This window comes from Myzus persicae, unplaced genomic scaffold (assembly GCF_001856785.1).
Source record: "Myzus persicae strain clone G006 unplaced genomic scaffold, MPER_G0061.0, whole genome shotgun sequence".
In the NCBI taxonomy this organism is placed as follows: Eukaryota; Metazoa; Arthropoda; class Insecta; order Hemiptera; family Aphididae; genus Myzus; species Myzus persicae.
The window spans coordinates 35,131-52,594 of NW_019104064.1; the positions used below are offsets into that span (position 1 = coordinate 35,131).

Here is a 17,464-nt window from a genome sequence, read left to right on the forward strand (position 1 = left end):
ATAATCATACAAATTATTTAGTACATCTAGTTCTACAAATAGGCAATAGCAATACAATAAATAATTTTTTGCTATAACAAATAAACATATTTGAAAGTTAAGAGATGGAAAGTTACGTGGCAACTTATATCATTTAACCCATCACTCAATAGTCAATACCACAAAACTGTAATGTTATTTGTTGTGTGTATGGCCATTTAAATAACATAATTTAAGACTAAAGAATTCTACACTAGACAAATGACAATAATTATTCAACAATAATCCAACGTCCCTTACAAGTTGTTAAAATAGCAGTTAAAAAATATTAGAGATACATAATATAAGAATTTCAAATTCAAATTTTTACAACGTTCATCAAAATTTCAAAAATTTGGGTACTATTTTATAGTTAAAAGTGTAAAAACTGCTTAATTTGTATAGCTATTGATTGATAATTTAAAAGCAGGTTTCTCATTAGCAGTTATTATGGTCACCAAAAAATCTAAAAAATATATAAACACAGGTTTTTTTATATACATTTTTAGTCCACATTTGGACAAAATTTGATATTTAAAAAATGAATAACAACTTAAGTTAATTGTAATTTGGTAACTACTTGAGACTTTTTAAGAATGCTATTACATTTTATAAAACACTGACATTTTCAAATGCAATTTTGGAAAAATGAAGGTCAACCTACCATATTCAATTTAATTTAGAACCAATATAGATCCAATATGTTCCAATTCTTATATTATTTTAATTTTATATTTTGTAAATTAAGTTTTCTCCATAAGAATAATCAAATAAAGAATAACCGTTTGAATATTTTGATTTTATTTTTTTATTTGCTAATAATAATTTACTGGTATTGTACTAGAAACAACACAAATATTGCAAATATTTATAGTATACAGTGCTATTTTTGATATCTACTCATTTGTTTGTTGCCGGCTATTGCCGATCATTTGGCCGGACAACTATAATATAAATAATGTGGTGTTCACAAACGATAGTATAATATTATAATGGTGTTAAGATAAGAATATATATTTGATAATAATAATATAACGTTTGCGCTTACGCGGACGTCTCCACGGGAGCAGTGCACCGCAAACAGTAATGATACGAATAACAATAATAATAATAATAATAATAATAATAATAATAAGGTGTTGCGTATAATAATGTGATAATAATATGATGATACCGTTTCGGCACAAGCTTCTCGATGGGGGACGGGGGTGAAGATTATCGGCGGCGTCGGTGACTGTCCGCAACAACCGATACGACGACGTCGACTTTGAACGGCGACACTGGACGGCGGCGCGAGTGACCGGATTATGAAATCCACGGCGCTGTTACGTAACCGCGGCACTGAGGGCGGCGTCGCGCGAAACGGCGTGGAAACAGCGATTTCGAAGTGGTTTGGTTGCGGAGACGAATCGCCAGGCGAGTTGACGAATACGGCACGTCGGAATCTTGCAAAACACGCCGATTGATCGTACGACGAATAATCGCGCGCGGGTGTCGGCCAAGTACACGCGACAATGGATTACCGTTGCTCAGAAGGTCACGATGCGACGTCGACGGCGAAACTCGAGCACAAACGCGCAACGCTAGTCGGGCCAAAAACGACACGGACGCCTGTGGAAATACCGAGGTGAAAACGCTCCAAACGATCTAGCGATGGCGCGAAGTAGCAATGGCAGTTAATTTTTCACAGTGATTGCAAAGTAGGCACTAGGCAGTCGCAGACTGCAGTTGCTCGGATATGGAGATACCAGTGATTGCGACTTTTTTCGTTTTCGATATTTTCAATCATGCACAGGGCGCTACTGATACTGACTGATACCGCGAATTAATGTGATATGCGATTTTGTGAAAATCGCAAGTGATATTATCATATTATTATTTTATCGGATATATTGTATTAATTACTATTGAAGTTTGATATATTTTAGTGCTTAGACTTGTAGATTAAAATTTAAATGATGTTATACTTTTATTCGGGCTTTATACTTTATAGTGACATTTCGATTGATGTATAGGGAATATAGAAAGTATAGTATTAGCACGAACAGTATGTATCACTGGTGATTAGTACCTATTAAACCAAACATCAATTAAATGGCCATCATTTATGGGAAATTGGGAACAGAATGTGTCAATGTTCATTGGACATTAGTGACTATTGAACATTAAATAAGAAATATTCAACTATCATAATTTTGTAAAATCTAAAACAAAAATCATTTATTATTAAATTATCGGTGCAGAGGTCTTTCGAACAACTAAAAAAAAAAATTGAATTATAAATTGTCAATTTACAAGTAATGACTAATACACTTCCTAATAATTTCCATTTTGATTTAAGAACAACAGCATCTGTGCTTTTTAGAATTTAAACGGCATCTTTGGTCAGATAAAATTAAACTTGCGTCCGCATGGTACCGATGAACTTAAACAGCACAACATTCTTCTCACCAAAATACCAAGATATGGAAAATTATGTTTTTGTTCTTTCCACCATACCAAAAGATTAGACTCTCAGAATTAATGCTTCTTCCATCTAACGCTGAACTTCTATTATTGCCCGTGATCTTGAAGTTCTTTCAACCAGTTGCATATGAGTAAGTTGTGTGTCAATAGTTTCCCAAATTGAAAATGTCCTTTCTTTAGGCTCGATGTACTTTTTACAGATGTCGAAAGTTCAATATTTGGTGTAGTACTAACTTCAAATCTATTCAAAAAAATTTATTGACTTGTGGAATCGATGATGTCATTTTTTCCAGTATTTAGCATACTAATGTTGTTTACAAATGGTACATTTTTAAAACGGGGATCCAGAAACTTACAATTACCTAAAGTATTACTTTTTTCAATGTTTCCCCGGCTTTGTCTGTCATTCATACCAGTAACTAAATTATTAATTAAACCATTTGTTCATTACATTTTTTCATTGATTAACACATTTTGAAGACCGTGAACTATCACAATCGTCAATGAACCTGTCTTGTACTGTTTGCCACTGGTTGCTTCAGTTACTTCTTCAAATGGACTTAACACTTTGCAAAAATTCTTTTACAGTTAACCATTCTTCTAAGTTTGAGTGTTCTGGAGCTTTGTCTAAAAGCTCTATTGTTCCTCTAATTGCCAATTCCAAATCAACAAAACGCTGTAGCATATAAAATGTTGAGTTCCAACGTGTTGAAACATCTTGTAGCATTTTTTTTGGTTGCTTTTGCCCTAAATTTGTTTGGTAAGTCATTAACTTGTGATGGGTAGTGGTACTTTTTCTGAAACATGTTGAAATCGCTTTAACTTTATCAATGAAACTGGATTCTTGTTTTAATGCAGACTGTACAATTAAATTAATGGTATAATCAAAACATCCAAGATTTTTTAATTTTAAAGTACTTAATGCATTTTTTATATTGTATGTATTGTCTGACACAACAAATACAATTTTTTTATCCACTCTCCATGTTTCTAAAACATTTTTAATCTCCTTACTAAGATTTTCACTTGTATGATTTTCACTATAAGGGTGACAACTCAACAAAACTGACCTAAGTACAAAATTTAAATCAATACAATGTATTGTGATAGCCATAAATTTTTCTGTATTTTTAGAAGTCCAACAGTCAGTCGTAATACAACCAGTTTCCAATTCTTTATCAATTAAAACTTTCATCGCATTCATACATTTTTCATATTCTGCTGGGATTAAAACTTTAGATATAGAATGGCGGTTAGGGATTTTATAAGTAGGATTAAGTAAATGCACAAATTCTTTGAAACCTGGATCATCAACTACACTGAATGGTTACAAATCTTTTGTAAATAGTTTTAAAAAAGAATGGTCCAATTTTTTTTGTGTATCAACAGACATTTTTTTTGGTATGTAGTTTGTAATTGATAATTGTTTTCTATTGCAATGGTTTGAAATACTGTCTTGTGCTTCAAGTTCAACTGGCATGTGTCTTTGATTGTCCAATCCTGTACCAATATTTACACCAGATGTCGAAGCCATGGTCATCAATAGTACTATCATTATCGCAAACTTCCTATTTAATGTGATCATAAAGAAAAAAAATGTAACCATATATATATATATTATTGTTAGATTGACTTAAATGTTTGTATTTATTTATTATATTCATATTTTAAAATTAATTTTTTTGTATTTTTATTATACTAATCATAATTATTTAATATGTTACCTATATAATTACAAATAGTATTATTATACTTAATAAAAAAAATTTTTTATAAAAGAACTTCTAAGCTAAGTTAAAAACAAAAGTTTAATTTACGTAAATCATTTAAGCCAAACTAAACAATAATTTAATTTATGTGATGTTACCTTTGTAGTAAATGAATATAACAAATGAGGATTTTATAAATGCTTTTTCAAGTTTGTTACGCTTGTTTTGTATGATAATTTTCTTTTACATAAATCACAAGGTACAAAATTTAAGTCAATTTTTGTAAAATGTTGCCAAATATTACTGGTTCTTTTATCTTGACTCATTTTTAATTGAAAGAAATATTAAAGTATAGTAATAATTACTATAGGTATATTAACTATAAAGATGTACACAATTTTACTTTGAACAAAGACAAAAACCACAATACACAGGTCAAAGGCGTAACAGACACCAAAATAAAATATTTAATGAACTGAGGTCTGAGACTAACCATAAATAAAACCTATATTGTTTTATAGTATTTAGAACTTACGACCTGCTTTTTACCCAGGTGCAGTTCTCAACCATTCAATTTTTTAAATCCAAGTACAATTGACCATTAATTTTTAGGTAATAAGTGCAATTTGACTATTCCCATTGTAACATAGTTATATTATAAACCATACTTTACTATTAGTAAACTAAAAAGTGAGGCAAAGGTAAATAAAGGTGCAAAACTCAATATTACGAGAACAAACATGGGTAATATTTATAAAAAGATTAATTGGTCGGATGAATAAAAAGCAAAATAGTTACCAAAATTGAAAGAAGTTGAATTTAATATTTAACGCAGTTGAAGAAAGTTCTTTGTATGCAGTCAATAATATTAACAGAATTAGAAATTATAATATATGATGACAATAATTTTTAACCAGTTAATAATAACAATTTGCAGAGAATATTACAAAATTTAATAATACCTCCTGATTATTTTAAACAAACAAATTAAATACCATATAAAAATGACAATAAATAAATAATGTCGAAGGACCTCCTATATGTAAAAATGATATATCCAAAATTAATTTATATAAAAATTATATGAGTTTAGTAAGAATAAATAAATTATATAATTAGTAAAAAAAAATATATTTACATATTTTTTTTTGTTTTTTTATTACTAAGTTTTTCCGATAAAGTAGTCCAACTTATTACTAAGTATTTATACTACAATATTTATAATATCTTCAATTATTCACAAAATATACAAAAATAAACAATATATAGAATAAGATATAATATGAAAATAATAATAAATAATAACATTTTTCATAAAAATTAATTTTTTTTAAATTATTATTGTTAAATAGTGCATGTTGGAGCCAAAGAGGTGTAAGTCTGTCACTTAGTTTGAAATATGAATTTTGCATGATTCAGTTGGTCCAAAGAGTTGATTCAGGGATTTATTTACATTAAAAATACCTATAATTAAATGAAATTGAGTTTTAATTTTTAATTTATTCTGAAGTATGTTCCTATGCTAATCAACTTAATAATTAGTAATTACCTTTGTTGGCTTAATTGTCAACTACAGCATCATCTTCAAAATGTAATCCATACCATAAAACTGAATCCTTAGGGATATCAGGTCTTTGTGTTCTAAGACAAAGTGTTGACTTAATGCGATTAACAACCTAATCATAAAACAAGATGAATTATTTCAAATTATTAAAATCTTTGGTTATTCTTTTCATATTCACTTCAATATTGGTTTTTATAGTGGCCACTACCCAAGGAATGTGGTTGCAAATACACCTGAGTAACCCTAGAGCATGATAGTTTTGTTTCTGGCCTGACATCCATTGATTTTCACAGTATGATTCGTCGACTACTATGTAGCCCAAGTTATTCGTTTCAATTAAATAACGCAATAAGTGCTGTAAAGATTCATACAAGTACATAATAAAATGTAAGTTAAAACCATAGGTGATTCAATATTATGTGGTATTCAATTTACTAACCGAGAAGTTAACATTAAAGATTACATCGAGTGTTACGTAGAGAATACTATTATGAGAACTCAACATATTGCACAAACGATGAATAGTGCTTTGTACAAGACCCCATTCTTCTGATGACGTCTCTGCATCAAGAACTTCTACGTACACATCTTCACGATTTAAACGGGTTATTTGCATCTACGGAATTAACAACTTTTTAAAAATATTTTTAACAGGTATTTTTTTATTTTATCAAAAATAAAACTCCATTAATCTATTACATTAACCCGTGATGATAGGCCAACAAAAACTATTGAGACCTTTTGCTGGCATATAAGTATAGGAAGTTGGAAACATGTAGTTCTTCCATATCCCTTGGGCAACGAAACAATCACGTCGGTTTCTCCTTTAAAACAAAAAAAAATATTTATTTGTGTATTATGAAATAAAATAAAACACAACATTGTTTTAAATTATTATAGGTACACTCATATTACACATCATGCACATTATTTATGTACCTATCGACAAGGCTGGGCATTAACGAGCTAATAAGTTAAAAAGTTAAGTTACTTTTATAACTTAGTTAATTAACGAGTTATTTTTTTTTTAAGTAACTTACAATTTAATTAATTTTATTTTCACGTTATACTATTTTTTCCTAAACCACAGATTTAAAATTTATTTAATTTTGTAAAAATTAATTTTCGAAAAACACATCCGAAATATTAAATATATTCATATATATTTATATATCAATTATAATTTATAATAGTAGGTATTATTAGAGTTGGGATGTTGATGAATTGCATTTTTTTCCTTGGACTCTATGTCTCTATACTTGCTATCTTAACTAAAAATTTGTTTATGCTTCCTTGATGCAGAATATTCTAATTTTATTTGGCAAATAATACGTAAAACACGTAAAAACCTAAAAGTCCGCTCTCTAATTATAATATTGTTATAAATATTCTGATCTACGTGGATACTTTTAGTCCCTGACCACTTTTTTTTTTTATGAAACATCTTGAACTTTTTTTAATGTCTCATTTTACATTTTAATTAAATTATCACAAGTTGTCAAACGCAATGTGTTTATTGTGATTTATATTTGAGCTAGTAATGCCCCATTTTTAACGGTCCACTATTAATTACCTAATTGATAGATGGCAATCTGAAACTTTGGATTAATATTGCAATGAATTCTTCTTCAAAAAATTGTTTTTAAAATATATTTCTCTCCTAACTTTTTCGAAATAAATATGTTACATTTTTTGGACGGATGATTTATATATTGTACTTACTCTTCAATATTTGAACAGTAGCTTTTCTCTGGGTCGGATTCTTGAAATGCCTGTGTTGAAAAAAATCGTCTAGCAACGAGTTAAGCACAGAATCCTCCGGTGCAGCGTTTGGGATGTCGTCGATCTGTAGCATACCTGCCATCTTGCCCTGAGTGATAATTACTATCAAAATGAAAAAATGTATCATACTCAAAAATGGTAGAAATTTGTGATTTGTAAATACAAGCAATGAAACAACATTTTATAATATTGAACGGATCTTCGCACGAAAGAATTTTTTTGACCCATATATAAAATAACATGTATATAATATTGGCCCCTTTTAAAGAGTCAAAATATAAGACATTAATTTGTGCATGGAGCCGAAAAATTTATTATCTGTGAAGATCCATTACCTTATATTAGACGATAACAAACGTAACGTACTTCTTCGAAATTCAAATATCAAAACGAGATGACGATGATAACAGCGGATTTACGACTTACAAAAATATGTACATGCATGCGAGTACCTAGCGCTGTCAGTGGTATCGGTTTATGACTATCGGTTGTGTGCGTAAGTGGTCTGTGAAAGAGCGTGACTGACTGACTATTGTGAGTCTATCGACGGCTGTTCCACTATCGTCCGTCGACTGTCGACTATCGTCTTCCCACTCCATTGAGCTGTGTAGAGTAATAGCAAGGAGAGGAAGGGGTACCGGTATAACCAGTATTTCGTCAGTACTCGTCTTTATTTGAGTTTATTTTGAATAAGACAATTTTCTAAAGCTATTTTTTTTATTATTTTTGTTTTAAGTAACGAAATCAAAAATCATAATTCAATGCGCTCTGTAAAATAAAAATCGAAAAAATCGTATGGTTATAGTTAGCTTAACAGGAGTCAAAATATTTTTGAAATTGTATGGTGTATAGAAAATGCTAATTTAAAAATTAAGTGAAAATGACATGATCTCGAAACCCGAATTTGCTTATAAATTTCCTTTTTATTTATTTATTTTTTGTTTTCATGGCAATTTTGAAAACTACTGAAAATCTTGTAAGTTTGAAATCCTGAATGCGTTGACTAAATTCACTTTTCCATCGGAAAAGATATTAAAAATGAAAATTGAAGCATAAATATTCGACTACCTATAGTGTACACACTACACAGACACAAAATAAAAAATGAAAATAAAAAAAGCATAATTGAAAATCAATACATTTTGCTTCGCTCGGAACCTAAAAGCATAAACTATTATAATATTTCAAAATTGTTATTATCCATAAAATTGTCAAGCTCTAATAAACGTTAATAACTATTATCTCGGTTACTATTATTATTATTACCTAAATAAATATAAAATACAACATAACTTTTATCTAAATGTTTATGAGTAAGCGTCACTGATAAAACAAATTAATATAAAAAGGTTCCAACTAATAGGATCTTCTCAAAAGTAAAAAAAAATTGTTCTATGAAAAAGAACCTTTTTATTCTTAGCCGATATACTTTTGTTTTTATTTTTTTGATCTATGACCTATGTCAATATATAGTCAACATGTTTTAGAGGACGTACCTACCTCAGCAAAAATTAATGTGGGCATTTAAGTTGGTAATAAATTGAAATAAATTCATTACAAGTTAATACAATTATTTCATGTTGAATTTTAAAAAACACTTAGCTGGACAATTTTTAAGTAACACGATGGAACCATTTTATTCTAAACCAGCGTAATATATACCGAGTGTCTTGCGACAACCAAAATAATATTATATTAATCTTTTAGAAGGCTCTATGCGATTGAATTATATACGCTGGTGAAAAATAAACATACTTCTAGTAGTCCAATTTTAATTGTAATACTAATTTGAATTCATTAACCTCTTTCTATGTTTTGTAGAAAAAACATTCAATTTTTTTTTGTCTCATTTTAAAGTAGATTTTAATTTTGAGAAATTAAGTAAATTCTTTTCCTTTTTAAAATATCGAATATCGACTCCTAAAAAACACAGAATGAAAGGTAATGAATTCAAATCTTTTTTTCAAAATTAAAATTGTAGGTACTTCTAGAAATATGTTAATTTTTTGTCAGCTTATTGGCTTTATTCATTTTAATATACTCGCGTAAGTATAAAAATATTTTCAAGCTTGTCTGAGAGATAATAAATTGCCTAAATGTTACCAATTAAACAATAGCCACTAAAAGCCGCCTTAAGCCCTTAAGAACGAATCAGACAAAGCCGGTATAGGCGCCGTACAGGTAGACGCCAGACAGCATTGTTGATTCCCTTGCAGAGTCACCTGCTGTTAGATGTACACTACAAGTGACGGTTTTCGATCAGGCGGCTATTCGTTCTGTTTTCTACCCCTAAAACCGAATGCAGCGGGACACGGGTCTCGTTCGTAACATATTAAAAGGAACATACACCATATATGTAACTACCACACAACGACAAAAACATTATTTATAGACATTTAACAAAGACATTTTACTCCGCCATTACTGTACGCCATAAAGGGCTGCAACGACCGAGTAACGGATGACTATATAATAATATGTGTGTGTGCAAGGTCTGGCGACCGACTCCGCGCGTGTGAGTGTCGTGGGGGTTGGGGTGGCCTACAGTTCTTATATACCTCGAGACGTCGACAAACGTGACAATAACAATGTCTATTGACATAATATTTATTATTCGACTAGCGTTAAACGTGGTTGGGTTGACTAATATTGTGTGAATGTGAACTGTCACGAAAGGGCTCTGTATCATTATTATAATATAATTTTTTGTAAGTTGATATAATCGCCATATTACCATACATTTTATTATACACAAAATCATACCTATAATGTATTGTATAAATGTATAATTCATATGTGTAGTTATTAATGAAGTGCTGAAGTGACATTTTTAAAAACGCAGACGGTGGGTACCTATAGAGGTCTATTTAATTCAAATAACTGTACAATGTTAGGAATTTAGCACTTACGTTTGAAAATGATGCTAAAAATCAATATATTGATGTATAATATGTATAACTAATTAAAATTTAAATGATAAAATGCTAAGTACGGTAAATATTATAAATAAATTTTAAAATGTTATGGAGATTCATTTATTTTTTAAGTTTGTTGTGTCTGTACCTACACGACAATCAACAAGTAGTCGAAATAATGCTTCCACTTCAACTTTGAATATGGTTTCTGATAGCAAATTGGATTTAATTGGTACTTTTAAGAGGTCAAAATAGAAAATCACTTAATTGTATCTTTTACGTAACCCATTTTTTTTGACCCACAGACATATTAAAACATATTGATGTTAAGAAAAATCATTATTTTAGATTATAAATTGTTACTTTAGTAAAATCACAAACTATAAATAGTAACTTATTATACAAGTTCCTAGTACCTTGTTAATTAAATTTAAAGTCAAATAAAATATACATCATCATCGGTTAAATAGATATAACTAGAAGAAAATGTTTGAACCGAATACCGAGTCGAATATTGTTTGTGACTTGAAGATCATCTTAACGAAATACTGAAATGTACTAACATTTATATTGGAACACGTAACACGTAAGCTAATATTACTTATTAATAACTAAAATATTATATAATAGATAAGGATTCTGGCCAACCTACCAGGCTATACATACCTTTAGTATTGAGTATCAACGGATTACCTACTTATAAATCAGGACTGGCAATATAACTCAATATTTATGAGTAGGTACCTAGTTATGTAGGTTTTTTTTCTCGTTTCATACACGTGTGTGTTTGTGTTTGGCAGAATTTCTATTGGGCACCCGTGGGTTTCTGCCATGCCCGGTTGGGGGATGGCGGCACTTGTTCTCCGGTCACCGCGACTTGTCCGGAGAAAAATGCCGCGCGGTGGCCGAGGATCGAACTGCGACCGGCTGCGAACCTAACCTTATGACGTAGGTAATACATTATATAATTATACGTGCAATGGCTATATAAATGCAAGCCATAGAATACTATAAAATAACCTATTTTACAATGCAATTGTAGTATTTTCTTAGGTCATAATCACGCACGCCTACACGTTACGCGGTGAAGTATAGGTATCTTATTATGATGTTAAGTCGTTATTATACGAGTTATAACTATTCATGTTTTAATATGCATATATTAAAACGAAATACCTACTCAATAGTTGACATCGTGTTTATGAAAATGACTTAAGTAAATAATAAAAAATAAAATAATGCATTTATGTTAGATGAAGCAAAATATTTGTAAGGAATATTCTTACTACATTTTATTTCAAAAAATTAAGAAGATATGTTATTATACTCATCAACTGTCTCGTACGCACTAAAACTGGTGAATTTAATAAATATACAAGTAGATACTGGAAAAGTAAGTGGGTACTTTAAAAATTGAAAAATCACTTTAGAGGACTCTACAACTGCAAGTTTTTTCTCCTTTATTACTAATGTTGAACATAACAAAAACTGTTTTATGCGGGGACCCGGTTTCACAGTTATAACTAAAAACCAATTTTTCACTAAGAATACAAGAGAATTTTAACTGAGTCGTAGAGTTTTAATTTTTTTGATAAAACCAATGTATAAAAAGTTATTTAAGTTTAGAAAATATAAAAATACCAGATTTTTAAAAGCATTCAGACTTATTTCCTATTAATGGTATCAAACAAATAAAAACTCTATGACAAAGAAAACATTGACTTCTAAATTGTGCACACTTTCAGTGTCTCTACTAGGATTATACAGACTGAGTGGTTCTATCCCGCTCAATACAGTTTTTGTTATGTTGTACATCTGTAAGACAGAGACAACATACACGGGTGCAGCATTCTCTTAACCATAAATAATATTAATAAGGATAATTAGCAATTTGTGTCAATATTATGCTCAATAAAATATTCTTGTAATATAAAACATTATTTTATGAGTTGGTTTGTAATTTACGTGGAAATGTGAGATTGGTGTATATTTTATCTTTTTACACAAACTTGGCACTTCGGACTTTACTGTGAGCCCGAATATATGCGGATGATTGTATTATATTTACACGCTATTCAGAATATGTAAAAATTATTAATTTGAAATGGTGGAATATTTTTATTTGACTTTTATACGCTTAACATTTACCAAACGCAGTACAAACGATAATAGCAAATATGAAACGAGACGGTGATAAAACTAATGACAAAATAACTACCGATGAAACAATATGTTATAGTCGGCATGTAGTAACTAAGATGTATTCAAAAGAAAACGTTTTGCAAACTAAGCAATCATATTAATAATAATCGTTATAATCATTATCATAAATAATTTAGAAAAAAAAAATAAGAACCTACGTTTGAACATTTCAAAATTATTCAAAGCAGAAATTATTAAGTCATTAAATTAATTGAGATACAACTAATTTTATATCTGCTTAAATGTTGGTCAACAATTATTATGATTATATTAATTAGTTAAAAAATATTATATTACAATGTATTTTTATCGAAACGTGAATGATAGTTGACAAAAAGAATGCCTAAAGTTAATATTAAATTTATGATTAATTCCAAGATTTTAAAAATACATTTTACAATTAAGACAATAAATTAATAGATGTTTAGGTTCCTATATAAATTGTAAAGAGCCAGGACATGTACTTAAAACTTTATGGGGGAACTTGGTCTCCTCAAGCACCCCTCCCCGATTTCCACCTAGGTAAATGTAAAAATGTAGAATAGTCGAATCCTTCAATATAAAATCACATATGGGTATAGATCATTGGGTTTTAATATTTCTAAAGACGTCCACGATCCACAGCCTTAATAAAAATTGTCATAAACCCAAAACAAAAATCCAGACAATTCACTCGAATGGTATTTTTTTCAAACATTACATGCTAAAAATTACCTATTTTTTTTTCTTGCATGCCATTAAATTACGAAACATTGTGGTCTAATTATTTTTTATTGAAATTAAAATAGGAATAATATATTAGATTATAGGTACAGAAAGTATTTTAATTTTACGTTTAATATATATTATATTAAATAGATATTTTAATAGTTTATTAATTTAGGCTTAATTTTTTTTTTTTTTTTCGATGGCGACAACTTATAAGGATGCTTGTATTGCAATTAAACATTTTTTGACCAAATGAAAATTTTTTTGTGTACATTCATAAAAAAATAATTATAATAATCGAGAATTTCATATGCCTATAATAACTTCAACACGAGTCAAAATATTTTGAAATATTGATGATGTAAAGAAAAAGTGGGAAAAGTATGAAAATGATAAAATAAATATTCAGTGAAAACGTCGTGTACCTACCTATCTACTATATTTTTTTTTGTCCCAAAAGGTAATGACAAACAAAAATACCCATCCTTGTCATACATTCATCGTTAAGCTTAGAATCTAAAAATTGAAAAATTATGCAAGTAAAATGTTATTATTTAAGTTTGACAAGATTCATTAGGTAGTTGGTTATTATTGACATTTACAAATAAATTACAAAATTATAAATTGAAACTGTATAACAATTATTAAAATTATACTTAATTATCTATAATCATATAATTATTTTAAATTGACAAATTCGACAATTGGTCGTTCACAAAAAAAGAAACAACACAAAGCATACATCATTTTTTAAATTTTAAATAATTTTAAATATAACTATTTTTTAAACCTGTGGAATTATATACTCGTAATATGTTATTGGTGAATTATATGAGTTCATGTAATTGCACTTACTACAACTAATAGATACGCATTAGTTATTACTGTTAAATTGTTAATACACGCTCGATGCGCGAACGACCAACCAATTTTTTACGTGAACCAGCTTGTAATTTTCACCTGAATAATGATCTCATCAAAAAAAAAAAAAAAAATTGTTATTGGAATTAATTAATTTTTCATTTACAATTTGATCTCCTACCGTCATTATTTGTAGAAACAATATATTTTTTAGTCGAATTTATTCAAATATATTCAAACTCAATAACAGCGCTCACGGAAACATTATTGACTTTTGTACTACCTACATCGGTCAGGTGATTTTATTTAAATCTCTCTCTACTTTTGTAGGTACCTCAAGAGTCCAAACTGAGACCTACATTGTTCAATATATTCATATCTGATATACCGCAGTCACCAAACACAAACATCGCCCTATTCGCAGACGACACAACTATTTACAGTGAATCCCGTAACGTAAAAGCGATAACTAACAACTTACAAGATCACTTACACTTAGTAGCAAAATGATGCAAAAGCTGGAAAATACAAATAAAAGCTTCAAAAAATACTGCAGTCATATTTAGCTTACGTCGCTACTCGCGCGACTCCACCACCTCTAAGATTCGACAACGATTCCATACCTTGGCAGCCTTTTGTCAAGTACCTAGGTGTCACGCTAGACAAGAGGTTAACCTGCTGGCCTCACATACCTAGCTTCTAAACTGCAACAAGCACACCAGCGCCTCTCAATGCTATTTCCTATCCTAAACAAAAAATCAGTTATACAAAAAAATGCTCATTATTAATTTACAAGCAATTATTACGCCCACTAATTACCTACGGCTGCCCTAAGGGCTTAGCCTCCTTACGGCCAAATCAACCCACCCTCAATCACCATCACGATTATAATGAAAAATAAAAATGTTATTATTACTTTTTACAATAATTTTATTATAACGTGTGTAATCGTATACAATAAATCGCGTTTTAAAAATAATTGATCTGAATTTTTTTTTCGCTATGGTTATAATATATTCTCATAACTGAAATCTATACAATTTATATTATATATTTTTTTATTTCGTCATTATATTGACGGTTACTTGATTTTGTTTTCAAACGAGTTTATTTTAACGTTCCTGAGAATCTTTTAGAAACTTACTATACCTACCTCCGTCAAGGATATTATTGTTAATACAGGCACCCACATCTAGTAGGGTATATCGCTCTTAAAATTTGATCGTCGGTCGATGTCAACCTGATTTTTTATTTTAATGTAATTTTATAATTTCTAGTGGTTAATTGTTAAAATTGTGATATTGTTTGTTCAATTGTTGTAGTTAAGGCCGCGGAATATTGATTGGTGTTGTATTTATAAAATTTTAGCTATCTCTCACCAATAAAAAATCTCAAATTGTGCCTATGGTCTTGGGTTTCATTTGTAGAAATATCTCATTTTTCGGTCAAGTATATAGTATCAAGAAGGCTGGATGTCCTTTAGGCCGCTGGTAACCCCCCATGTTGTACATTTATAAGCCAAAGACAACACATACGGATATAGCGTCCTCTTAAATATTATTCTTGATTTTTTTTTTTTGTGAGTGATTATAGACGAAAATGTATGAGGAAAATAATAAATATTCGAATATAAGTCCTTGATTTTAAATACAGTTACTTTTAGAAACTATATTATAATTATCTAAGTACTTTTTCAAAATATTTTTAGGAAAATATATCCTATACAAAAATATCCTAGTCAAAATATCCAAGGTCAAAATATCCTATGTATAAAATATTCAGGGATAAAAAAACCAGTGTATAAGAAAAAATATACAATACATAAGGACGTTTTTATTTTTACACCCTCTATTATTTTGTTCTCTCCCAGACCGCCCAGCATCCGTCCATAACCGAAGATGGTGCCGATTGCGCAGATCACCGGAACGCGATAGCAATCGCTATGTATACAGCTAAACAAGGGTCACCATTGTGTGTTGAGTCGGAATGTGCACCGAATCTGCGCCACGGACGCTTTGTGTTCAATTACAATACCGATACGAGTATAGTTACATGCTCCCTTATATATATATGTGTGTGTGTGTGTGTGTGTGTGTGTGTGTAAGAAATATTCATATATAACATGATTAACTAATATTGTTTAGAATTAACGTAAATCCTTAGTAATTAACGTTGTAAATCTTGTAAAATATTCATTATTATCTATTAACTTTAATTACTAGTTAATAACGTTAATATAAATTTAACATCTTTTACTGTTACATATATTTATATTAAATTATAACTACTCACATGTGGTGGTCAGTATTATATCCACTTAGTATCAATCGTCTTGCTATTATTTTTAATATTCTTATAAGCTTCACTATACAGAGCTGTGGCATGTGGTGGTATTTAAAGCTTGAAAAAAACTTTTACCAATGTAACTAATAATTTAAAACTTAAGCTAAAAACGGGAATACAGTGAATTAAAAATTAGTAGAACTTAATGGATAGGTAGTGTGATACCAACAAATATCGAACATGTATTATTATGATTTATGGGACTGAACTACGGGAGCATAATATGTTTTAGTAGTTTTAAAGTTGTCTCGCTAATCCGGACTAGATGGGACCGGGCTCTATCCGGATTATCGAAAATCCAGATTAAACGGAATGACGTTTTTTTTAACTTAATAATAAGCATAAACAAAAAACACCTTATGTATTTATACAAATTCAAAATCTATTGATTTACAGTTTTACCTTACAAATTATTATTGTTATTATTATTATGATACATGTATTACATATATACATATATCAATACAAATTTAAAGAAAATAAGACTGAACTCACTTGAAAAAATAATACTAACACAATACATATGTAATCGAAACGATAATATCTCAATCATGGGTATTCCCAAATGTATACATTATACATGAGTATTTACTAAAGTACGAAATATAGATTGTCCGGATTAGCGAGACTCTAAACTTTTTGAATCACTAAATGTCATAACTATCTGGTATTTCGCATAACCAGATGCGGGTACAAGAACCCCGATTCTTAAGTAGATAAGAAAATAAATAAATATATAAATACACAAAAGAATGTTCAATTTAAGTTTGTTCTTCGGTAATTAGTTTGCATTTTATTTTATCTTACAGACGAAGCATAAATTACTAGATAACCATAAAATATATTATATAAGCTTCTAGTGAAGATATACGAGGTTAGATTAAGCTGAGACTGTG

The 17,464-nt window shown here is 29.5% G+C and overlaps 1 protein-coding gene across 2 annotated transcripts; it reads right to left on the reverse strand.

Annotated features, from left to right (window-relative positions):
* Positions 1-5,545: 5,545 nt before the first annotated feature.
* LOC111038273 (ATP-dependent DNA helicase Q5-like) lies at positions 5,546-8,051 on the reverse strand. Of its 2 annotated transcripts, none has more exons than XM_022321308.1 (7): positions 7,906-8,051; positions 7,480-7,641; positions 6,457-6,581; positions 6,197-6,373; positions 5,936-6,112; positions 5,743-5,869; positions 5,546-5,657 (listed from the first exon to the last, which is right to left on the reverse strand). In XM_022321308.1, the coding sequence occupies exons 2-6, from the start codon at positions 7,619-7,621 to the stop codon at positions 5,753-5,755; spliced, it is 738 nt and encodes a 245-aa protein (XP_022177000.1). In that variant the 5' UTR covers positions 7,622-7,641; positions 7,906-8,051; the 3' UTR covers positions 5,546-5,657; positions 5,743-5,752. The 2 variants fall into 2 exon arrangements, with proteins under 2 accessions (XP_022177000.1, XP_022177001.1); XM_022321309.1 differs by having other exon boundaries at positions 7,875-8,051.
* Positions 8,052-17,464: the final 9,413 nt, after the last annotated feature.

Bases quoted from the DNA above. Each gene is read 5' to 3' on its own strand.
- LOC111038273 (XM_022321308.1), bottom strand. From the start codon at position 7,621: ATGGCAGGTATGCTACAGATCGACGACATCCCAAACGCTGCACCGGAG. The intron at 6,374-6,456 runs GTAATAGATTAA...TTAATTCCGTAG, and splicing joins GCCTATCATCACGGGTTAAT to ATGCAAATAACCCGTTTAAA. The intron at 6,113-6,196 runs GTTAGTAAATTG...GAATCTTTACAG, and splicing joins TCTTTAATGTTAACTTCTCG to CACTTATTGCGTTATTTAAT.